The 24,919-nt window shown below is 33.7% G+C and overlaps 4 protein-coding genes across 9 annotated transcripts; 2 read left to right on the top strand and 2 right to left on the bottom strand.

Annotated features, from left to right (window-relative positions):
- Window positions 1-95: 95 nt before the first annotated feature.
- On the bottom strand, window positions 96-13,830 carry Btk29A (tyrosine-protein kinase Btk29A). Of its 5 annotated transcripts, XR_010752528.1 has the most exons (11): window positions 13,426-13,828; window positions 9,202-9,406; window positions 8,280-8,468; window positions 4,463-4,682; window positions 3,942-4,007; window positions 3,756-3,884; window positions 3,339-3,704; window positions 2,814-3,101; window positions 2,282-2,534; window positions 749-2,224; window positions 96-665 (listed from the first exon to the last, which is right to left on the bottom strand). XR_010752528.1 is itself a non-coding variant. In XM_066398072.1 (10 exons), the coding sequence occupies exons 1-10, from the start codon at window positions 13,576-13,578 to the stop codon at window positions 2,123-2,125; spliced, it is 1,971 nt and encodes a 656-aa protein (XP_066254169.1). In that variant the 5' UTR covers window positions 13,579-13,828; the 3' UTR covers window positions 96-2,122. The 5 variants fall into 5 exon arrangements, 4 of the variants coding, with proteins under 4 accessions (XP_066254169.1, XP_066254170.1, XP_066254172.1 ...); XM_066398072.1 differs by having other exon boundaries at window positions 96-2,224; XM_066398073.1 differs by lacking the exon at window positions 3,942-4,007 and having other exon boundaries at window positions 96-2,224; window positions 13,426-13,830.
- Window positions 13,831-14,665: 835 nt separating this feature from the next.
- On the top strand, window positions 14,666-17,417 carry LOC136414212 (uncharacterized). Its single transcript, XM_066398092.1, has 3 exons — window positions 14,666-14,833; window positions 14,905-15,124; window positions 16,421-17,417. The coding sequence occupies exons 1-3, from the start codon at window positions 14,831-14,833 to the stop codon at window positions 17,125-17,127; spliced, it is 930 nt and encodes a 309-aa protein (XP_066254189.1). The 5' UTR covers window positions 14,666-14,830; the 3' UTR covers window positions 17,128-17,417.
- A 77-nt stretch (window positions 17,418-17,494) lies between these two features.
- Window positions 17,495-19,413, bottom strand: mRpL21 (mitochondrial ribosomal protein L21). Its single transcript, XM_066398093.1, has 4 exons — window positions 19,184-19,413; window positions 18,347-18,510; window positions 17,693-17,849; window positions 17,495-17,639 (listed from the first exon to the last, which is right to left on the bottom strand). The coding sequence occupies exons 1-4, from the start codon at window positions 19,374-19,376 to the stop codon at window positions 17,536-17,538; spliced, it is 618 nt and encodes a 205-aa protein (XP_066254190.1). The 5' UTR covers window positions 19,377-19,413; the 3' UTR covers window positions 17,495-17,535.
- A 183-nt stretch (window positions 19,414-19,596) lies between these two features.
- On the top strand, window positions 19,597-24,899 carry LOC136414211 (fatty acid hydroxylase domain-containing protein 2). Of its 2 annotated transcripts, XM_066398090.1 has the most exons (5): window positions 19,597-19,750; window positions 21,336-21,563; window positions 23,159-23,590; window positions 23,642-23,914; window positions 24,293-24,899. In XM_066398090.1, the coding sequence occupies exons 2-5, from the start codon at window positions 21,343-21,345 to the stop codon at window positions 24,483-24,485; spliced, it is 1,119 nt and encodes a 372-aa protein (XP_066254187.1). In that variant the 5' UTR covers window positions 19,597-19,750; window positions 21,336-21,342; the 3' UTR covers window positions 24,486-24,899. The 2 variants fall into 2 exon arrangements, with proteins under 2 accessions (XP_066254187.1, XP_066254188.1); XM_066398091.1 differs by lacking the exons at window positions 19,597-19,750; window positions 21,336-21,563 and adding an exon at window positions 22,024-22,130.
- The last annotated feature ends 20 nt before the right edge of the window (window positions 24,900-24,919 follow it).

The following is a 24,919-nucleotide window of genomic DNA, read 5'->3' as shown; positions in this document are numbered from 1 at the left end:
AGGTAATACACCTTCTGAACTAGAATTTCAGCGAGGCCCCCAAAAATCAATGACTACGGGGCTTTGGGAAGGGAACTGGAAGGAATGGCACAAAGTGAAATACTATAGGATTTATTTAAACACTATAAAAATCATATACAGTACTATGTAAAAAACTGAGTCATTTTATAAAAACGGTAAAAAAGGATTCGCTACTTTGGCCGCGAATGTATCATAGTTACGCACCTATATAATTTAAAATTGGTAACATGTTTCATTGGGTAAACGCCATTCAAATAAATGCGGAGCCTGAGCCTCTAATGATATCGGTCGAAACTATGAATATCATATATCACACTATACACATTGCGTACAGGGAGGGCGTTTTAAGGAACATCTATTAAAAGACAGAAGGCAAATTAAATAAAATGGATGTTAGTTCGATGTCGTTCCATAGAGAGTGCTTAATAATTTTTATTTTTTGATTTCGTATCTTGGTAGAGGGTTTGAAGTGAGTTTTGAATGTGCTGAATTTTGACACATTTTATCAAGTGAAAATAATTTTAGTCTTCCATATATCCTGGATGTATAAATGTGGGTTTTTCCGCTTATCTGCTTATCCGAAGTCACTGCGCATACGTCGAAAACGGGTTAGATTTAAATTTTCCACTCAAATATCGCAGAATCTGTCAGGAGAAGACTATTAAACTCACTGATGAAGTCGTTACTTGCTACAATGAATCATCTTGCAGTGAATCGAATAACAAACCTTCAATTTTATGAACTCTGGAAGTCATATGCACATTCCTTTAATTACGTTTAAGCCATTACGATTGTCCAAGTTATCCTGAAATACCACTATCCAAGTCCAAGTTATCCTGAAGTAATATTATCTGGAATATAGTAATATAATATATATCAATTAAACAGGATTTTGACTGCCGTTATAGCAAAACAAATTAAATCTCCAAAAAAAGAAAATTAAAGCATAGAATAATTGTGAAACCTAATTGGAATACCAGGATTATTCACCTAGTTTGTCCTTCACTTTAAACATTAAAGTCCTTACTTACAGCGGGAAATGGACAAGCTACACTTGATTCCATTCAATTCATTTACTGTATGTGCTTATCTAACTTAGAGATTGGCAGCAGTCGGTCCAAATCATCTATAGACCATTTTTCCCACAACAAGTAAAAAACAATTATTTTTCTTCTAATAGGAACTGAAACAGTGAGAACATCGGTTTCAAACTTATACCATGAAGTTCTAATTCCTATGGAGACTAACGAAAGAACTGTCTTGAAGATGCAATAATAAATTTGCGAAACGCCGACAGCCATTAATAAGGATTTTGTTTAACACGTCCAGATCCTAAAGGAAAACATTAGATTCTACTTAACATTGGATCAAAATAGTTGCAATTTGTATTTTACTCTCAGACTCATATTCTTGTAAAAATCAAAAAATAAAGATTCGTAATACACAAAACAGCACTGCATTTACTTCAGTCAGAAAATTCATCAATCCTTACTAAAACGCCCATTCTGTACGAGATACTAATTATATCACACCAATTTGTCAAAATTAAATACGTTCTGTCCTTATATTTACACCATATAGTGAATACTAAATTATTGATGATGTTACGACACTTTTGGCACTAAGAGACGTGCGTAGTTGGCTGTATAAAAAGAGACAAATCAGAAAATAAGATATCACAAGATTTGCCACTATGACTGGCGTCAGAACGTTCGATACATTACTCAAAAGATGCGCTTGAAACATACCCAGTATGCTCGAGGATTATTAAACCCTTTGTTATAAATCGTAAAATTTCAAAGTCCGCGCTAAGTTCGAGTAACTAAACGATTATTGTCGGATTTTTGCCGCAAAAATATAACCGAAATTATACCACGCTAGAAGAGGTTCCAGAATTCTTTAAAGGGGCAGGGAGATTCCGTTTCTACGGAACCTCGTAGTTGGCAGTGGTCTTTTTCTTGGTCTTGCGCACTTCCCGACACAGAGTTCTGCAGACTCCCAGCCATGCTTCTTCGTAGCCGTCATGGCGCCAACTGCAAGACGCTTCGCCTGAGGAAGGCGAAACTCCCCGAGTGACTGTGTCGCAAACAAGTCGGGCCAGTCAATCGACCAAAATCCCTTGGGACACGTTCATTAGAGTATCCTTTAATGCTCTAAATGACGGCCTGTTTTCTGGTTGGGGGGACCAACATTTTTTCATCACCTAAAAATTTAAAAAAGTGTTAAATAAATTAAGAGATAGGATTTCGGCGTCAGTTACATCATAAACTTCCTTAAAACACGCTTTCGGTTTGTCCAGGATGATCCCTTTCTGCACTCGTTCCACTACTTCCGAGTTCTTCATCCTGCCATATGGCATTTTTCCACAGGTAAAAACTTCCCACATGAGAACCCCGTAAGCCCAAACGTCAGATTTTGAAGAAAACCTCGTATAATTGAGCACCTCGGGCGGGGCCCACTTGATGGGGAATTTAGAGCCTCCGGATGAAGTGTACTGATCATCCAAGACATACCTGGAATGATAAAAATAGTTTTAAATTACGGCAAGAGATATTTTCATGAAATTTTGTAGGCAACGACTTCCCTGGAAAGAATGCATTCTGCAATAAACAACTTTTGGTTTTAACAATGTGATGTACGGGCACATAATCAAACATTTTTAAAGAAAATAATGGTAAGCCTCTGTTTTTTACCAAATATATAACTAGGAAATTTCTTTGTATAATCCAACCTAAATACATCGTGAATGGATTTTGGCTCAAACTAATCTTTCTTTTCAGTCCGGAACTTACCTTGCTAGTCCAAAATCTGCTACTTTAACTATATTCTCGTGCCCAACGAGACAATTTCTGGCTGCCAAGTCGCGATGAATGTAGTTGTGCCTCTCCAGATAGGCCATGCCTTTGCACACTTGTATGCACATATCAAGCAACAGGCCCTGGTTGGTGGATAGTGACTGTTCGTGCCTTCTTAGATAGTTAAGTAATGATCCGTGCCTCATGTATTCAGTTACGATGAAAATCGGTCTGTTCTTACTGCACACCCCATAAAGCTGGACTAGATTGGGATGTTGCAATTTGCTGTAATGAAGAGAAGCTAGTAATATCAAATGTTGAAATAAGGATGTATAAATTTTATCTCCAATTTGAATTGAATAAAAAAGACAGAAAACTTAAATGTCCTAACTTAAACGTCCTAACTAAAAGCATGCAAACAAAAAGCGCAAAATCAGAACAAAAACATCAAAGTATTTAAAATTTAAAATTATTATTTAATAAAGCAGATCAGATTTGGGCAATCCTGGCAGTAAAACTTACGTCATAACTTTGGCTTCCTCAATGAAATCATCTTCAGACATAGTGCCCTCCTTCATCATTTTCACTGCTACGTCGGTGGTGCCTCTCCATTTGCCTCGACGTACAACTCCGAACTGACCGGAACCCAATTCATCCAGAAGCATAAGTTCACTATGATCAATTTCCCATTTATCGTGACTGAGGCCGGCTGTGGCTGGCGCAGGCCTGTCACAGGGGCTAGTTTTCAGCCTAGAGGCCAACCCGCCGCTGTTGTGTTTATGGTAATTTATCAGTTCAGGGATAGAGTTACAGCAATGTTTTTCCGATAGGAAGAATTCCCCTTTTGCGTTTTTTTTAATATGGTAGTGTTTTACGTGAGGGTGAGGACTAAAATTCAAGTTGAGGTGAGGATTTTAAGTTTTCATATAATCAACTTACATTTTAGTGTAGAGCGACAAGGTATAAAGGCCTTTAGTCGACGAATTTCGCACTACAAAACATCCCTCCTTGTCCTCGTGTTTGAGTAGTGATTCAGACCGTTGTCTGGACATGTCATTAACGTACCAACTGCAAAACACATTAATTATTTCTGTTGCACTCAGGTGTTCATTTTCGAATTCTTACTCAAATTGCTGAAGACCCAAAAGCTCTTTCTCTTTAACATAATTGCTAGGTATAAATCCAACATTTCTGCAATAAATAACAACTAATAAACATTATGATGACAAAATTGATAGTTTCTTATATATTTAAAAAATTTATTTTAACCAATTTTTTTTCAATTTTGCTTTTTGATACCAACATTGCCTCATCAATTGCATGTTTTTATGGCAAGACATAAAAATAGCTTCACTATTCTTTATCGTACTTATTGGAGGGGCCATCGTTTAACCTCTGATAGAACCGAATAATAAAAGCAATAATATCCAATTACTAAGTACCACACATTGCTGCAACCTAACGGTGCTGACCACCACACACACTCACACACCAGTCCACAATGGAAATATTAATTGCTAATGTGATAATGTGACAGTAGTAAAAAGGCTGGCACATTCCATTTAAAAGGTCAGCGCATACATTATTAACGAGACACCACTTTTTTACATATTGCAGAATTCTGTTATGAAAATCCAGCAACTTACCCTTTAGAGTCTCGAACTTTCCACCAATGTTTTTGGCTGTCATCGATAATCTCGTACTCCAGATTCTTCTCTAAACTTAAATCCCCCGATTCAATTGCTTTGTAATTGTACAGGGCTACTACGGTTTTTATCCTTGGGGTTGATTGATCTTCTTTTTGCTTTACTGAGGGGGTACCTGGAGCTACACCGCCACCCGGCATGATGGGGCTCGATTGGGCACCTAAGGTAAATCGCTCTTTTATGGATGCGAATGTCATTTTTATCAAAAATTTAATTGGTAACAAATAATTAAAACAAAGCAAGTTGGAGGAGAACCACACAACCACACTTCTTTCGTCATTGACGTCAATAAATACATCTCTTTCGAATCTAGGATGACCTTCTTCTACAACACAGACAAACGCCATTTACTTTGGGGTCGGAAATTTTCCACACCTACCAGTGCCAGTGGCGCTCCTGAAAACGTTCATTAAGGTCTCGAACTGCATTTTCACCGATTTTTTCAACCTGCTGACCACCGAAAGCAGCTGAAAATCGCCGTCGTATACGTCAGCAATGGTACTGCTGGTGTCCGAATCTCGTCGACCACCGGCGGCCGCCATCAAACATGGCCGAAGACTGAAAACTCAAGGAGAACCGACTCGTTTCACCGTTACGACAGGTTCTAGAGATGGAAGGTGATCGGCAGGTAGGTGGCCGCTAATATACAAGGTGAGCACAAAAGAAGTCTATTTTCTAACGATGGTATTTCGTATGAGCTATTACAAAAGCAATACTTGAAGGAACTCATTAAGTCCCTCATTGAAAGCAAAAAAAGAGATTAAGGTATGTGGACTAAAGACAGTGCTTAAGTTCACTGATTGCACTATAAACTCGTACACAGGGTGTTAAGAAAAAGGGGATCAATCTGTTTTAATCACAAATTGTTTGAGCAAAACATAATAATTTGTAGTAAGGGTGACGCAAACGTTTCCTTAAAGAAATACAGGATACTCAAATTATTACAGATTCTTTTTTACAGGTCCTTCAATTGTTTAGTCATTAGATCAAATTTTGTGCATACAGTTGTGTCTAGTCTATAACGTACATGGGGTTCTCATGGAACTTCACAATAGATACAGGGTGAAAACGAAAAATGATCAATTTCAGAAAATATGCATATGTTATTTATTATTATACCCGCCGTCTATATAATAAAAATATATAAAATAACGTGATCCCTAATGCTTATTGGGCACCAACAATTAGAACACATTCATAAGAGTCCTATATACGTCTTGTTAAATTGGGCACACAGTATATTAGGTTTTGAAATTTACATAATTAGAAATTACACGGTAAAAACTGACAGGGTACTACAAAAAGGTTGAAATCTAAAAAAATCCACTAACCCCGATAATTAGCACAGGAGATTACCTTCCCGTGTTGAGAAACGTTCCACAAAGCATTAATGGATATAGAATGTCAGGCCAGGCTGTTACATGTTTCGTACTTGTTTGGCATTCATCAGACAAACTAATGCCGAAGGTCGAAAAACTATGTAAGGAGTCACCGTTATTAAGAGGAAGAAAATTAGAAACAACTTCTCCAAAGGCTTTATCCAAGATGTAGCCTTGTTTAGAATGAAGCCTCTTTTTACCATCCAAACCTTTTTATGTCACTAACCTGCTTCACATTTAAAAATTTGAATTAACTAGAGTTAACAGCACTAATAATTTGACCTTTAAATCTTTTAACTTAAGCTCCTAGACTTAAGAACGCCATGAATTGCGCATGTATTCTATCTTGTCCAAAAGGTAATAATCTAAAGTTTCGGAGAGTTTACGATTGGAATTAGACAAATTGTAAGAATAAGAATTCAAGGAGGAATGGGTGGAACATGATTGCTAATATTATTACGAACGACTATTACAAATGAATCAAAATAACTTGATAAAGAAGCTCATTCTAATTGGTTTTATGCATTCGTTCTAATATCGATTTTGATTTAGCAGACTCGACTATCATACAACTATATCTCAATGTTTACATTTGTATGAAGCTCACAAGCAGTACCTAGATGTAAAAAATGGTAAATAAGTGAAATCCAATACAATTGTTGTTGTATCTGTTGAAATAAACAACTATAAATTGTGGTTTATATCTGGTTTAAGTTTAAAAATGATAGTCGAAGTATTAATTAATTAAATTGTTTATCTTTAATCTAACCGCTTGAATAGTTACTGATTGATAGCGGATTATTAATTTTTCCGTATTCGTTGTCAAGAAGAAAAGTTTGTTCGGAATGTTAACTTTTTGGAAATGACATGTGTACATTAAACTTTAAGATTGAAGTTAAGATAATTTTAGTTGTCTTTTTTATACAAAATATCTACATAGTTCGGTATATATGTATAAACATTTTGATACAAAATAAAGAAAAAGTAGGAAATGAACCGAACTTGGCTAATCTCAATTCTGAAGGTCAAATAAACGGTCAAATCATTTTGGGTTAGTTACGTTAATTTGGGAGGAGAAGCTACCCCCTTAAAAAAAAGATTATAATGAAATTTTAATTATTTTTCCTTTTGAATGACTAATAAACGTATGCTTAACGTACAGAAAATCGATCATTAATGATTCAGTTTAATTTTCAATTTTTCAATTGTTTTGCTTTAATGCTCGATTTTATTATCGACAGGTAAGTATTCACAAAATCAACAAACACGGTATTGGCGTCCTACTTGACGTTTAACACAGAAACGGCTATAAAATATATAATTTTTGTCATCTGTGTTTTCTATATAATGTCACGATTCTGTCACTGTTATTAGATTTGAATTGTTTAAATAGGCAACCCGTGCACTTCCTGGGGTGTATTCACTATCCTCAAATGTTAAAAAATTGAAAGTTTTGGCACAACTTTCACATTTTCATCGTTAGTAAACGACGACTTTCGAATACTCTTCAGCACCCCACTTTGTGGGTAGCAACCGAGGAATTTTTTTGAACTTATTAGTCTAATTTTTTAAAACCAATTTCACCTAATAAATACAAATGCTGAAAAAAACTTGAACTTTCTAACTGCTGAACTTGAATTCTAGAAAGAGTCAGACCAAAGGCTATCGCTCTTTGCTCTAATTTATAGCCCACATAAAGTCACTTGTGATAAATTAAATAAAATAGTCGGTTACACAATATTACTGATAACAAAATGCCTGATAAAGCGGACATCAAAAGCGCAACTTACATTTCCCTGTCGATGTTCCCGAAACTCTTTTCAATCTCCAAAACAATGAGCCACACATAAACTTCATTTGCTGCTAGCAATAGCGCGACTGCATTTGCACCGTAGTTTATCAAATAGCAGCACAATTTTATGAGTCAAAACAACGTCATTTTAAACATACTGTTTGTATTGTTTTAAGAAAAACAATCAGAAAAATGAATGACGTCAACTGCATCGATTAAACCCGAACTAATGATTAATCGCAATGTGGCAAATAGATGAAGTTATTTCATTACATACGAACAAAAACAATGGTTCATTCACCTTTTTTTATTGACCATCACAACCTCCAGGTGTCCATTAAAAAATATGATTTTTAAAATTCAAAAAACGTCCCGTCTTCACGTTAAACTTCGACCGAGTGTTCGTCCCTTTTTGTGCCAGCGCAGACAACAATGGGATTAGTTGAGTATAATACAAACGAAACTGATAACATCCTGTTGGTCGATTATAACCGGCACACCCGTGGCTATTGGCTCTATTATTATACCACTTCCTGTATATATTTTTCACATAAATGTAAGCATATGTATCAATTGATGTACTTACTGTTGAAATTCTCCTTGTTGCTCAAATTCTCGCTATCCGACGACGGACTACTGGAACGGCCTGAGATCCAATTGTCGCACTCACGACAACCCTCACTCAATTTTGCAGTTTTCTTACAGCAGTACCACCTGCGCCCGTTCCAGGGGGCCGGATGAAAATAACTTCGGATGTTATTATTATAGGCACATACTAGAAAAAATGTAAAGTTACAGTAGCCGGCAACATGAGATTATAATCTAGGCATCCTGTACAGAGCGGTCTAAATTCTAGTTTCTTCGAGATCAGTGGTATTGTAAGAGAGATATAGCGAAGGTTAAATGATGGCAAAGTGGCATAATATTACTGAACAAAACGCCCCTTTGACATAAAAAAATCCCAGTATTTCTAGAATGTCGAAAAATGTATGTTATTCTCACTTATTAAATATACTGGGTCGTCATGGAATGGAGATGTTTTTTTCTGTATAAATAAGGGACAGAGACAAGGATCAACACTGACAAATGCATATGGTTAAAAATTCAGCAAAAATTGTAAATTTTATTTTTAAAAATTATTAATATATGACATAATCCAAGTAATAATATTGAAAATATACTAGAAATCGATGAGACACGTTGAAAAACACTTAAAAAAAGTTTTCTACCAAATTAACCAAATAATTTTAAAATATATTTTTTAATTTGAGGAAAACCAGTGGTGTACTAATAAAACTTAAACGCCCCGTATTTCCTCAAAGAATTTTTCAAACATAACTTATATAGGTGTGCCCACTATTGCTATGCATACTAATTATTATTTTACGTGGTTAAAATTTTTGCAATCATTAGAAATCACCCTATATAAATAAACTGAAACCTTGACTGAAACTGATAAAAAAAACTTGGCAAAAAAGAATGTGTATACGTAAATAATATGTACGTACCTTTCTTAATCGCCAAAATCCAGTAAACTCTATCAACGTCTCGCAAAGCCAATAGAAACAACGTATAGTCCTCGTCCTGGTGGTATCCCACTAAAAAGGGGTAAAATTCGCCCTCAAAGCCCACTTCCTCCTTGGAAAAGAAGGTCTGGGCAGCCTCAACCGTGTGCACCCGCTCGAGTTCGATTCGGCCCTTTTCTTTCCTTTTCTGAGAAAATGCCAAAAACAAACTCATATGAATTGAACAAGCCCTAAAACAAATTAGCTTCCATATGCAATAAAAACTTACATGTTACCACTCTGCATAGAACAATTAAAAAGATCCCAAAAATTATTTAAATTCGAGCCGTAGAAAAGACCTAATGTGCCCTTTGGAAAATGTATATGGAAGAGAAAAATCGACTGATTGGAAGAGAGTCCCACCCAGATCATGCGCACTGAGGTGTTTATATTGACATGTGGGGTGAAATCTTAAAGCGAAGGGCGTGCGCGATGTCACAGTTCCCCCTTCGCAATGGAAACTCATAAATAGGGAATGACAAGTGTAGGGAGTGGGGTGTCCAGTTGTTAGTCACTTCAATTAATAAAATATGTTTTACTCAGTTGTTTTGTTCTATATTTGTTTAGGGTACTTTGGAGTTTGAAGAACAATGAACTGTTTTATTATTAGGCTACTTATTCAAAGTGGTGTTAAAATCTGGGTTAAATTCTTGATGTAACCTGAACCAACGTTAATAAAAGCTTAACAATTAATAATAGACGATAGAACTCATAAAAATAAAGAAAATAGTCATATTAACTTGTTTCAAAGCTTCGTTTGTGACAAATTTTCAGTTTTTTAAATTATTTTTTCAGTTTACTTTAATACTTGTAACGTCATTTATAGGGTGCAGGTAACTTTACAATTTACATCATTAATCCTTTGAAATCATAAAGAAACTGTATAATGTCACGATATTTCTAAGGTCGTGAACCATTGAACCATCCCCAACTTACCTGTGATAAATCACTAACTGTTAGTTTTATAAAAGTTAGATTCCTTGTTTAACTTAGAAACTTTTGGTCCTTTACATTTTTTCGGTATGTAACCATTTCTGAATTTTTTATTTAAAAATAGATAGAAAACACTATTTTTTATGTGCGTATTTTTAGGGAAGTTGTACGCTGTAGTGGCTTCTTTAGTTTCTTAATCTTTTAAGCTCCTCAGTTCCTACTACGATCCAACATCAAATTTCGTCACTAACGGGATAATTTTATTTTGATTGCTTTTATGGGAGATTTTACAGGTTTTAGAATATTGGAGAGGTGTTAGACCACTAAAATAAATGTCAAAACGAAGTTAACGTGTGTTGAAATAAGTAACTCAAAAAGTCTTTATTTATTCTAAATTTGGGGAGGACGCTTTGTACCTTTAGCTGGAAATAAAACATCGACAAAGAATAAATTATTAATTTGTTTTTCTATATATAATAAACTGTGAATCGTAAAATAACTGCAAGTTTAAACTAATCTGTGTGCTACGTAAAAGCGGACTTAGCTGGTTCTGATTCCAAGTGATAAAAAAACCGTTAACTGTGCGTACCACGCATGTGGAATAATTGCCGAAAACTGTGTTAACGCCTGTTAACTTGCTGACTCGTCGTTTTCGTGGTAAGTAAAAATTAGAAAAAATAGCTATTCTTTATTTTATTATGTTATTAGAAATGTATAAAAAATTTGCTTTTCTCACTCATAAAATTTGTTAAAACCGAATAATAGTTATTTACATGTGGAGGGATAAAAGAAGTTGGTTAAGGACGGGGGTTCTTTCAGCCAATGGTACGTACAACATTTTATGTAGAAATGAAATTTTTCTAATCTTCTACATGCAAATAGAATCATATTATACCCAGTTATTTGATTAAACGCGATTCAAAAATTAACAAACGTTATTTTTACTTTGCGGCATGTTGCCGTGAGAGACGGCCGTAAAAATTAAAAAATACCCGCTGGTCGTAAACTGATTGTTTCCGCCATGGAAACTAACAGTTTCGATCCATTTATGAGTAAACTAAATTAATGTATTTTTTTACCATTGTTAACAGCACGAATTGGTCTTGCGCGTCTAATAATCAAAACTGTACAAAACAATTTTAGGTGATTTTTCAGTGAAAAATTCATTTTTGCCATTATTAAACACTTTGAACGCAGAAGGTCAGAATCTTAATAATCTTCAAAAATTTACGTACTTGATGTTCTTTCAGAAAGAATTTTTTTCTGGGTGGCTTTAAAACAATTTGTATACTCGACGACCGTTGGAACTGAGAAAGATTTATGGAACCACATCAATAACAAATACATCATTATAAAAAGTGACACTGACTTATTGAATAAAGGAGACTTTAACTTCCGGCGAAGGGTACATTCATATGCAAAAGACCATGGGAGCCATGTTAGACAGCATATTTAACGTTAACATTTTACTATAGCTTAATTAGTTTCATATAAATATCAGTGTTTATTAAATTTTGCAATGAACGAAATAAAAAATTAAATAAAATAGCGTTTTCTTTCTTGTTCACAAAAATCTTCTAAATCTGAATACTGACAGACCTACTCATGGCGTGCCATTTTCGAAAGTGTTTCAAAAAATTCCTAGTGCCTCCCCCTGCCCCCCACCCGACACCATGGCCTTGATCAGAGCATCGGTCAGGGGGGAAGCTGTCAGTGACATGCCATATGCTGCCCATGGTCTCAATAGATTTCTATAGGCTGAACCAGAATGATTAATTTTCTGATACTTTCTGGTTTGCCCCTACATAAGTGGTATTCATTCTTAAAATCCCTTTTACGCGCAAGTTCCATTCATTAGGATCGCCTTACCTACATACATACATTGTTGATATGAAGTTAAAAATTTCCAATAAGATTTCAGGATTATAATGGAATGCTGAATCGGACAATTTCTTAGTATCGGTCCCGCAGATTAATAGCCAGCAAGATTCTTATACAAAAGGTAAGGTACTTTCAATCATCGCTCAAATATTTGACCCACTCAGGCTAATCAACCCAATAACAGTCACGGTTAAAATTACAATGCAAAGGATTTCACCAGTAAAAATCGATTAGTATGATAATTTATCATTAAATATTCACAAAAATTCGTTATAAATATTTAGTTAATGGTTTCCTGTGAGATTGGTTATGAAGCTAAAAAAACTGGATTGTAACATCTATTAGATATTAGTTTGACAACTAAGTATGCGTCAAGGGTAGATTGCTAATGAATTGTAGAAGTCAAACTATGTAATGCTGGTTTCATGCTTGAAAATGGATTTTCAGGTTATATTTCATTACACTTTTAGATATATTCTGCTGTATGTTATAGCAACCTTACAGCGAATATGGAGGTTAAAGGTGAATGATAGCATGTGAAAAATAAAATTGGTAGCATAAATATCATGGCGACTGAAAGGAAGCCATTCCATTGGTTTAAAAAGTGCTATAAGTGTCAAATAGGTATTCACCAAATGGAATTATGTTCTGTCTGTTAGTTTTACACCTATGAGAATCAACAGTAAAATTATTTCACAAACGTTGCCAGCTTTCAAACTAATATCAAACAAAAGATACTTTTATGGTGGATCTACATGAGTATAAAGATGACGGTATAATCATTGTTTTAAGTAGAAAGAGGAAGTTATTGTTATTTAAGCAATACCATCCATCAAACATATATTTTCCAGCAATGGAATTATGTTATACATACAATTTTAAAGCTCATAATTTATGAAAATCCATGTCGAATCATGAATGAAAGAATGACAGGCACTTGGACAGATATAAGGTGAAAAACACCCATTTGACAGTCAAATTTTGACAGTTATAGCAACAAGTCAATTTTGGTGGTTTGAAAAGACCAATAAAATTACCTACTTTCGATTAATTGACAGCTATGCTATTATTTTCAATTTTGATCCATGAGGATCACTTTCAGGACCTGAATAATTGAATGAAGGTTAATGTTCTGGATAAGCAAATACTGAACAAATATCGCCTCCATCATCACTAAACAAAGGAAAACAAAGAAGATCACTTGTTGAAAAGAGGAATCCTTTTCCTTTTAAAGATTCTATACTTATTATTCACTATGACTCATAAATGGAGAACGGCATATTTAAGACGTTAGGGAACCTCATTGTTTTTGTCTCATTAATTCTTAGAGTTACATAAATTAGGTAGACTTACAGCTTCATTTTCTTCATCGTAGTAAATTAAGTGTCTCTTGGTCAAAACAAACCATCGTCGTTTAAAATTCACAATAGTATAAACCTTTTTGTTCTGGGAACGCTTTACCATGTATCCCTGCTTTATTATAACGTCTGAACGGAGCAAAGACATTTTTTTTCTTTTTAGTTCACATTGTTAAAGAAAGGCACTTCGTTTCTGGAAGATGTTAATCATAGTTTCACTCAAATTAACATTAATACAATTGCACATAGATAAGAGGCAGCACGCGCACACAAGACCACACACCACACACTACGTAAAACATAAATACGATGCGATGCGTATACGATACTGTTTTTTTTCCACTGTTTATGTTTTGTTTTGAAAACATCTCCTGTAACATCTTTTTGAATATGTGAGGTTAGGGTCTGGTAGAAGAAGTATATAACAACGTTGGAAAATGAATACCGGTAACAGAAACGATTATTTTAAACGTATTTTTTAGTGACAGTAACTTTCACGAATGGAACTGTCAAGCTTGCGCATTAGCAAGATCCAAGTAATAAACGCTTTCATTTTCGTCTCCCTAGGAACATGTCGATAAATAGTTACTAATAGAGATAAATATTATTTAGTTTGGTGATGAATATTTATTTGTAATTCGAATAAATCAATTTTAGAAAAGCAGTGTCCAAATGCGCTTGTTTCGATACCTACCACCCGCAGCCAAAAGAGTAAAATTCTTGCCAACGATGATTGCTCAAAAAATTTCTTTAAACAAAAATCTTAGTCCAAACATATTTCTATAAAGTCGAACCCCAGATTCTATAGAAATATCTTCTATATAATATAGAGGGTGGGGCTGAATTTTTTTTGACCAATCAACATGGCCAAATGAATTTTTTGGGTCATCAACAATTTTATTCGCACTCTTACATGTTTAACGGTGCAAATTGCAAACTTTTTTGACTGTCCTTGTGTAATTATGACGTTGAAAAACGTATTAGAGAGACCCAGATAGCTTTAGGCTAAATTGCCACTCTGGTGCGGGAGCTCGAATTCGCTATCTGGCAATTCACTAGCGAAATGAAAACGCTTTTGGGGTCAAATTGATAGTATGAATCATAGAGTCAATTAAAATCAGCCGATTGCCATTGAAAACTATGACATTGGACGTTCTCATTGAGGAAGTCGGTAATCAGCTGCGACGTTGCCATAATACTGTAACGCGTACGTTTATCACACAATAACGTCTGCTACTTTTAAAACTTGGCTTGGCTTTTTCCTGTTTATTTTATTTATTATATTTTAGTTGTAATTCAGTGGTTTTATAACTATTTTCTTAATATAAACGTTCAATAATTGCATCAAGTTTTGTATGGATAGGAGAGGTTGTTGCTATGGATAAATTTCCGTGACTGCTATGGTAGGCCCAAGTGAATGTTGACAATATTAAAATTTCTTCAACCAAGCCACCCTTTTAATGAACACTTCCAGGAGGATGTAACCAGCTTAACTAAAGAGGAGTTTTTAAAGTTTTTGAACTGTTCTCATCATAGCATTAAGCAAGAAGTTCTCACTGTTGAGGGTCCTAGAAACACCACCATCAAGGTTGTTAAACAATTTGGAAATCACTCTGCCTGTAACGTTAAGTTAGGAGAGTGGAGCTTGAATAAGCAGATCCTTCGTATACCTTTACCAAAGGTCGACATAGGAGGTAAGTCTATTAACATATTTTATAAGAAAATATGTTTGGCTAACTGGTTTAGAGGTAGACCTTGCCCATTTTTTTGATGGTACAAAATCAGTTTACTCAATTGGAACAAAGCTTACATAAGGTAAATCACTTATTAACTACCTAAATTACTACAGTAATATTTTTATGGGCTGATATTTCAATCTATCATTTAAACTGAATCTTTCATGGTAAATCTAATTATTAAAACAAGAACATTATTTATCACATCTGCTAAGAAAAAAATAAGTAGGTTTTGCAAAATGTAGGATTATCACTGTAAATCCACCAGTGCTCCCCTTGAGTGATTACCTTATGAGATGCAAATTTTTCCCATTCATGAACAATTTATGCTTCTTTGTAATGCCATAATTTCCTGATTAACATCCCAAAAAGAGTTTGAAGAACAGGATAAATTAAGGACTACTGCCCCTAAATATATTTATGGAATAAAAGGTAAGCAATTTGAACTCCCTTGACAAGCTTCAGATTCAACTAATTCTGCTGGAGTTGTAGCAAAATTTAAAAAAATGAACAGTAAAATTATTTTTGATTTTTCAATTACTTAATTCACTCAACATTTTGGTATGTTTTTTTGTTATCTACTTTTTTATTATTTTCCATTCCTGTCTCATTTATGATACGGCTAATATATACATAGCCTACTCATGACCCACTTTCACAGAATAGACATATTTAAGAAATCAAAATGTTGGTTGTGTCTTGGGGAGGAGGAGACTGTGGACTACAACTAACTTGTGAATTAATGGGGGATTAATAAAGCCAGCTCAAATCATCTTCACTGATACACTTATTCGTCAAATAATAATTTTACTATATCGCCATACCATCTTTTGGCATGTGGAAATGCTTGTGAGTGGCCTAACATAAATAAAGATTGATTACATAACGGGTTGATTTGACCAGAATTTGGCTAATCAATTGACTGGCTTGAAATATTAAATTAGAATCTCAAAGAATTTATCTCCAAATTTGAAAAACTGGTCCAGATCTAATAAACGCTGGCAGGCGCAATTTAAAGAATGTTATAAAATTACGATATTAAAGTACTACAATATTGTTTGTTTCTGTGGCTTTTAAGGTGGAAATGTATAGTTTTTTCTGGCAGTATGAACGGATCTTCCTATCAATACTGTTTTGGCGCCAAAAAAGACGGTTAAATTCTCGTTTTGATTACGAAATGGAAAAAAGAACTCTTGCCACAGCTATTTTAATACAGTATTCTAAAAAAAAGTAAATTTTTAAATCTTGTTTCAGTTTTAACTCCAAAGCAAGTTGCATTAAAATTCAGAACCCAAAAAGCTGAGAAAAAGAGGAAGAGAAACAATGTTGTAGTGTCCCGGTTTGGACGCAAATTGAAGAAGAAGGAGTTAAACATTTTGAGTCTCACATCACAAGCTACTACCAAAAACTCCTTAAAACCCAAAGCAAAGAAACCAATTGGTATTTTCCAAAAGTCTTTTGTTCCCCTTAAAAAGACTAAAGCTAATCCCTTGACGGCCCCAAAGAAAATGGCATCATCCATATCTCCTGTCAGACAATATCCAGGAGCTCTTTCCAAGAAACCCCAATGTAAATTCATATTTAAATATGTGCCGAATGAACCCACATTCTTTTTAAAAATGACACCTCAACGCCACACTGATGATGGAAAACTGAAATATCCATTTGATACATTGGTAAAAGATATCAAGAATATGAAATTGCCTTCCCCGACGTGGAAAATTAAAGTAGTGGTGAAGAGCAACAAAATCGCTTCAATTATCTTCACAAACAAGTGCGTCTTGGAAAGAACTGTGAGTTTCAATGCTAAGAGTGAGTATTACGAGGTCATGATCGAGAATCGGCCGGCTATCCTGTTGGGGGCTCCAAATGAGGTGATTTGTGTCGAGGATATTGAAATTTTGTTGAACATTATCCACACTATTAGTGCTAAAAATCCAATGGTGTGTTATAAAAATTAGGGGATACTGTAGGAATAAAACAAGGAAAAAACGTTCAAATGTAAAGAATAATAATCATCTACAACCAATCTATTATAGATTTTCAAACTTATGTTGTAATTCCATGGTTCCCAACTTTTATTATATGTTGTTTTTGCTTTCTCATTTTAATAAAGAAATATAAGCAGTTTTGAAGTTATTTTTCCAAATGAATTTCACATATCAAAGCAGTTCTGCCTATATCTCTTTAATTGATCAGTTTCCAATATTACTACTAATTATTGAGGTACTTAAGGGGCATTGCGTGCTTTCGGCTGAACAGCTTCTGTCCCAGTTTGCAAAGAACGATAATGACACATTATAAATAATATTAAAGAAATGCATAATCCATAAGAAAGCTGCATCTTTATTTACAAACTTAAACTTATTTTAAAAAATTACTTTATCTAACCCTTGAACTTCAGGCGGATTCCCCACTTCTCCGCATATCCTTATGGAATTAATTCGGAGGTATGTTTGTGGAATTCTAAAAACTAAAGTACAAACATATTATGCACGAAAAGAATTCTACTAAATGAAAACATACATGTAGTCCTCATATATTGCTTCCTTCTTTTTTTCCTGAAATGCGTCTTGGTGTGCGATAAAGTTTTCTCTATTACCGTGGCTTGGACATCAACCAAACCTTTCTGAACTAATGGCCGTCCTATTAGAGTAAAATCGGCGGCCCCAGCAACCAAAACCTTAATGTAAATATTTTCACAGATTCGTTAAAAATTTCTGAAGAGGAGAAACATTTATAATCAGCTGTTAAGGAAGTGGGTAAGTATACAAATTAATTACTTAAAAAATTCGTAAATAATTAACGAATTTTCTTATATTCCACTGAGACTCTTTGTAGGAATAATTTAAAAAAAATGAAATATGCCAAATGTTTTTTCTAAAATTTATTGGATTAAAAGAACGGCTCGAATCTCTGATAAAGCAACAAACGTGGCCAATCTCCTTAAAGCAAGGCAAAATTTGATCATAAAAGCTATATTATATTCATTATTTCTGGTTAATTAGTATTGAGTATACATTTAAGGAAAGTATTTATGATATAAATGCTTAATACTTTAGTATCTACAGGATGTGATTATATACATATAATTAGATATATGCATTTTAAGATTGTAACCTATCATGTCCCACTTTTGACTACTTTTATTCAGTTTCCTTACCATGTAAGGACACTTACCTTATTTAGTGATATTTTGTCTCCACACTCTGGGGGCCAATATCCCTCAACAATTAGTACATCCCCTTCAGTGATTTTCTGCTGTTTACCACTTATGTGGACAATGGCAAAAAGTCTTCCTTCTTTAGATTGTGCAACTTGAGTATTGATTTTAGTCAAGGTAGCTATGAATTATTTTTAACATTATCTTTAATTAATTAACATTAGATATTGATGATAAGGGTTTGAGAATAATTTTCTGTTGGAAAATGATGTTCTGACATTTTTTTAATTTATACTCAGAATGTTATACCACCTGTGATAATAATAATAATTTCTCTAAAAATATATTTATTGATTTGGCATGTTGATGTGTCATGAGTACAACTATGTATGTATCAATATTTCTTGAATACTGAGCTTCTAAATTGTTGGGAATATAACACATTTTAAAGAATTTATTATGCTTAGCACATATATTGACAATTTTTCAGTATTTTTATGATGTCTATCTTGTGAGTATATTGAGGAACACATTCTCTCATTGGAGACACAAATAATAGACTGGATAAGCAGAAACTTGAATGTTTATAGAGGCTATGACTAGGTATCAAATGTGATCGCTGTTATTTTCTATGGTAAATTGTTCAGTCAATTGTCTCAACTTTACTCTATTGTACTTGAGATCAGAATGACCTCAAAAGGTGGATACTGAAGTGATAAGAGTTAAAACAATCAACACTGTGCAAGTTTTTGTGCTCTTTTGAGTATGTTGTTCACTCTGGAATGTCCGAAATATAAGAGCAACAGTGGTAACATTAATTATACCCTAAAGACTACTTTGAGCAAGAAACCTACCCTTCACAATGGAGTAATCATCTTCAGAAACAACTTCATAGGTTGTTGGTTGATTTGAAAAGTTATTACGCACTATTGCACTTACTGCTGAGTTAACATAAAATGGTTGAATAGGTTGATGAAAAGCATTTTGCAAGCTTTTCAAAGATAGTTTTCTGAAATTTCTTAAAATTCCGGGCAAAACATTCGCCATTTTCGACTTTTGTGAGGTTAGGATTTTTATATGGCATGACAAACGGATGCTTAAACTTACCAAAGTTTCACATCTAATGTCGATCACAATTTGTCCTTCTCTATATTGGACGGTATCGGATCTCGCATCTCTATTTTCTTTCCCAGTTTCTCCAAGTGATACTTCCATTAAATTCCTTTTGACATTTGACACTTCTCTCACTTTGTTTTGAGTGTTCTTTTCAGTGAATTTAGAAATAGAAATACATTGTATATTGAATGGTGTTTGGAGTCCAGGCTTGTTTTTTAAATTAATAGAAAAAAAAAAAAAGTATTGCTGAATACCATGTAATTCCCATGTCGTAAACATTATAGATTCCCACAGGAGACAAACAGGTAACAGAAACACTGTATTTAAATCAATTTAAAGAAACAGGACATGAAGCTAGTACCTACGTGTTTATTTTGGTATTGATTTATTCCTTTCCCAGCTATTTTTGTTGAATGTAAACACAATTTAAGTGCTTAGCCGCTTATGGTGAATTCTAGCTAAATTATTAATCAATAAATTGCAAACACATCTGTTCTTAATACTTCTGTAAAAATGCAGGGTTCTTAAATTCGGCGTAAATTAATAGATAATTTTACTCAATTGAAAGTTTATTGTAAAATTTAAAAAATACATCATTTGGATTATAGTTAATGTCTGAAGTCCAGAAGTTCAGATGTTAGGTAATTTTCATAATTTGGTGAACTCCAGTAGAACATCAAACAATTTAATTTCTGCAGGGATAATCAATAAGTCACTCACTTGGGTACCTTGAGGTTCCTCCAAGTCTCTTTCTGACCCTTCATTCTAAAATAACCCTTGGTACCTTAGTTGAGATTAGTTTAGTAGATTCGATTATTGAAGAAGTTAACATAGGCTGTACTCACACTAAGGTAATCCCTTTTTTTTTTAATATAATATATGTAAATAGGGTATGTTTAAATATTTAATCTATTAAAATATGTTTGAAAATTATTTTTTTTGTTTATTTTAACCTACTAGGTATAAGTAAATAATTATTTATTAGGTAAAGAAAAACCCTGATGTTCCAACATTCAGATAACACTGTGTTTAATAATCAAGAGTAATATATATCTATTTGCTTACTTTATAATTCACTAGTTATTACAAAAAGGATAATAGTTTAGTAGTCACCACCACAGTCTTTATTTTGACCTTACAAAACCAAGTTAAAGAAAAACATTTAGGGGTAGGCAGGTCCATAGTTGACAGCATATCACAAAACTATAAAGTGTTTAGAAAACTATGAAAAAATAGAACCAGTGAATGTAATTATTCATTTAAACTTGATGTTGCCAATCATTCCTTGTCAAGAAACAATATCTCAAAAAGGTTCTGGATTTTTAGATATTTTATTTTGCAATTTCTTCAGTTTTTGAAATGCTCATTGAATATACTATATCTTCACATTTTAGCTTAATAATAATTGGAAATATCTTCTGCTGTTTATATGGCTCCCAATTGTATAATCTACTACTATTACTTGATGCTTAAATGTGTCTAACATAAGGAATTCATAAGCAATCCTATAAATTATTTCTCATCAGTTATTCTGGGGTGGTTATGAGTTTCACAAAAAGAAGGTTTTTAAATTGGATCAAGATGACTTGACTATAGTGTCAGTGTGTATTTAATATTGTTTTAGACTTTGTATATTATATGTATAGATATATTGCATTACGGTAAGTTGAATGATTGGTTGAATGTTATATTAGTGAAAGTAAACTCTTATGGTTATTGCTAAATTGCTATTTAATCCTCCATGGTCTTCAATTAACTATTTCAGTCTCATTTACATAACCAATCAAATAGCAAATAAATTCATAAATATTGTATTTAGATGGTTAATTTACAATCTAAAAATGTTTGAAAAAGAAAATTTTCACTCAGGATTATCACTTCAATTTATAGGTTGAAAATGTCAAAAGAGCCAAATTCCTCAGCTACAGCCCACAACAATGACTTAAAGAGGCCTAAACCTAATCTACTAGTAGAACCGTCGGTCCTAGGACATGAAAATTATGAAAATCCTTTCTATAAAGACCAACCCAGTTCGATTTTATCATCCCTTGGAAGTGTTTTGGTTGTTATTGGCACGGCCTTGGTTATCTTTGCTGCTGCAAGGAATACTATAACTTGGTAAAACTTTACTCATGTTATTTGGTAATAATGTAATTAGATAAATATTGGGTAAATAACAGGTGATCGTTAAAAAAACCTTGCAGTAGTCGGTGAATCGTAAACGTAGGGCGTTAATCGCCTTTTAACACTTGTACCATTATTGAGAAATTAACAACATTTTTCATTCAGATATTATGGGATTATTTTTGAGATTATTTCTTGGGTCATTTCATTAACTAATTTCATTTTAATTATGAAAATACCGAAATATCAAATGTATTTGCCTACAATTATCCAACGATTTCGTCAGTTAAATTATACTCAGAAGATAAATTCATAACTAATAAGTAAATACATTCAACAAATAAGTATATATTTTTACACCGAATTATTTCACTTGGTCCTTGTTTGGATTCAAACTTTCGTAACCACAAATACGTCTAGTAGTGATTATGGCGATTGGTCTCATTAGTATTATTATTGAAAAATTGGTTTAGTCTGTTGTGTTCGCCGTTCGCGACGCGTAATATCTACGTTGTTCACAGTTCAAATGGAGAAAATTATTATTTATCATCCAATAATTAGGTAGGAGAACAACTGTTCAAATAAAATGCCTAGTAAAATACTACATGTAATTACGCTTATGCTCTTCTTTTATAATAATTTAATTTCATGAGTTGTGCAGTTGTCTTGAATATAGAGAGTAGCTAAGTAGGTATATCTATATAGTCTTGGTGGAGACAAATGTATAAACTTAAACGATTGTGAAGACAGCAGTTTTAAGCTTTAACCCTTAGCATACAAAATGTTATCAATAGTTGCGTATTTTACGATAAAATTACTAAGTTCTTGCTGCCGTGTAAGATAACACCTACGAAATGGTCACCTTTTGATTTTTGTCTTTAGCGGTAACAAACATAAAATTGGGCAACAACGTCATTAAGTATGTTGTGGCTTAAGTACCTGTGAACGATATAACACTAATTGCTCTATGTTGACGAGAAAATGTAATGTGTTCTTTGTTTTATTATTTCCCAATTGGTTTAATCGTTCCTGAAACGTAAAAACAAGCTTGCGGAACAGTTGCGTATTTATACTATTATATTACAATTTAGGCGTAGCCAAAGCAAAGTTCATTCGATAGAAAGTTACTTAATTAAGTATAACATAACTCTGAGAATTTAATGTGAACGTTACGGAAGGCGAGTTCGTTTAGCGGATTTAAAAAAAATCATTCATGATCTTTAGATTATATTAAGTATACTCCAAGAGATTTATCAATAAACTATAATATATAGTGTGTTCCTGTTTATTACCATAGCTTTAACATTCGATAGAGCTTTTAAAATAGAAAAATATCATGTTAACATAGATCCGCAAAAGCTTCGTTTACGAGGTACAGAGTGTCCACAATAATTGAAACAATATTAAGTTCCAACACAACACAATTTGGAGCAATTTAATTCAACTTAATATGCACGAAATTTTGTTTTAAGCCTTCAGGTTTGTAGAACTGTTTACTTCTCTTTAATTTGGAAAAATCTTTTGTCGCCGATTTTCCTTTTTACTAAATATTTGGGAAAACTGAATAACAATCAACAACCCTTTTCTAGGCATGCTCAAAAATTTTGGGGTGCTTCAGGTGATTTCTGGCAAGCACAATGGGACAAATTCCTAAACGTAGCAGGCGAGGATCCTCTATTTCTATGGGTGTTTGGATCCACTGCCATTACCTTCGGGGTTTATTGGTTGATTGGTGGGATTTATACCATTATGGATTTAACCAATAAACCTAAAGTACTTCGACGTTACAAAATACAACCGGGAACCAATGAGCCAGTGGATAACAAGAAACTTATAAAAGTTATATGGAGCGTGCTAATGAATCAAATTGCCGTGGGCATTCCTTCATCCTATGTTATGTATTACGCGATGACATTGCGGGGCTTTCCAGGAATTCGGGAATTACCTACATTTCACTGGGTGTTGTACGAGTTAGCTATTCATATTCTAGTCGAAGAAGCTGCTTTTTACTATTCACACAGGTGTCTTAAATTACCTTTAACCGAGAAAAGATACTATTAGTTATTTTACAGATTCCTTCACGGCAAGCACATTTATAAATATATTCACAAGCAGCACCACGAATGGACAGCACCAATTGCGGTAACCGCCATTTATTGCCACCCAGTTGAACATATATTCTCAAATTTGGTACCTCCGTTTTTGGGGGTGCTACTTATGGGTTCGCATGTAGCCACTGCTTGGTTATGGTTTACTATAGCCATACTTAGTACTTTAAATGCCCATTCTGGCTATCATATGCCCTTCTTCCCTAGTCCGGAAGCCCATGACTTTCACCATTTGAAGTAAGTTGTTAACTTAGAGTTTATATATAAATTGAATCAGAAATTTCATACAGGGTGTTCTAAAATAAACCAAAATCAAACTAAGTTTGGATATGTATAAACAGAGTAGAGAATCTTAATTTCAGAAAATATATAGGAGTTCAAACTAAAATAATCTCATTCAAATTTTCATGTACCAATAACAAGTTTTTTTTATTTGACCTGAAAGCAATATAGTTAGCAAAGACTAAAACTTATTAGCTTAAGAAGAAAATTGGTATAGAGATGTAATTCATATACTTAAAAATCCAACGATTCCGTTTAATAGCACTATAATTCTTAGATGAACGCTCTATAGTGTGCAAATTTGTGAATTTTAAACTATTCTCAATTTCTTAGATTTAACAACTGTTTTGGAGTATTAGGAGTACTGGACCGAATTCATGGAACTGATGCTGCTTTTAGACAGACTCGCGCCTACTTGAGGCACATTATGATGTTGAGTTTCATTCCTCCTCGAGTGGCAATACCAGATACTCAGTTGACCAAGATGCAATATTGGAAAATGCAACATGATTTAAAGCAACAGTAGATTTAATAACTGGACGATTGAAGGACTAAATCGTTTCTTATCCAAGACATTCCAAACTAAATTAGTTAGGAAATTGCAGGAATCGAAGCAAAGAATAATGGAGGGCTGTGATTTGTGTGGGTGATAAATAATATAGAGGCATGAAACCCGAGAACAATAATTTATAAGGTTCATTTGTGCCTTAATTGTTGGTTATTGAGTCGAGTTCAAGGGTAAGTTTGGAGTGTCTTGTTTTCTATCAATTTCTTCTGCATTTCCGATATATGGGGTGATGTAATATCATAAATGAGCCTGAAGGTTGATTTTAAAATATTCATAGGGATACTGATATGCACTCAAAACTGTACTTTGCATTAAGGAGATTATTATTGAATGTATGATTTGTTTATGAATAAATTCTGTCTTAATGCCATAGTTTTTCTGTTTCTTTAAGT

This window comes from Euwallacea similis, chromosome 16 (assembly GCF_039881205.1).
Source record: "Euwallacea similis isolate ESF13 chromosome 16, ESF131.1, whole genome shotgun sequence".
Lineage (NCBI taxonomy): Eukaryota > Metazoa > Arthropoda > Insecta > Coleoptera > Curculionidae > Euwallacea > Euwallacea similis.
Note: the sequence above shows the minus strand (reverse complement) of the source record. Positions and strands in the feature narration are given on the sequence as shown.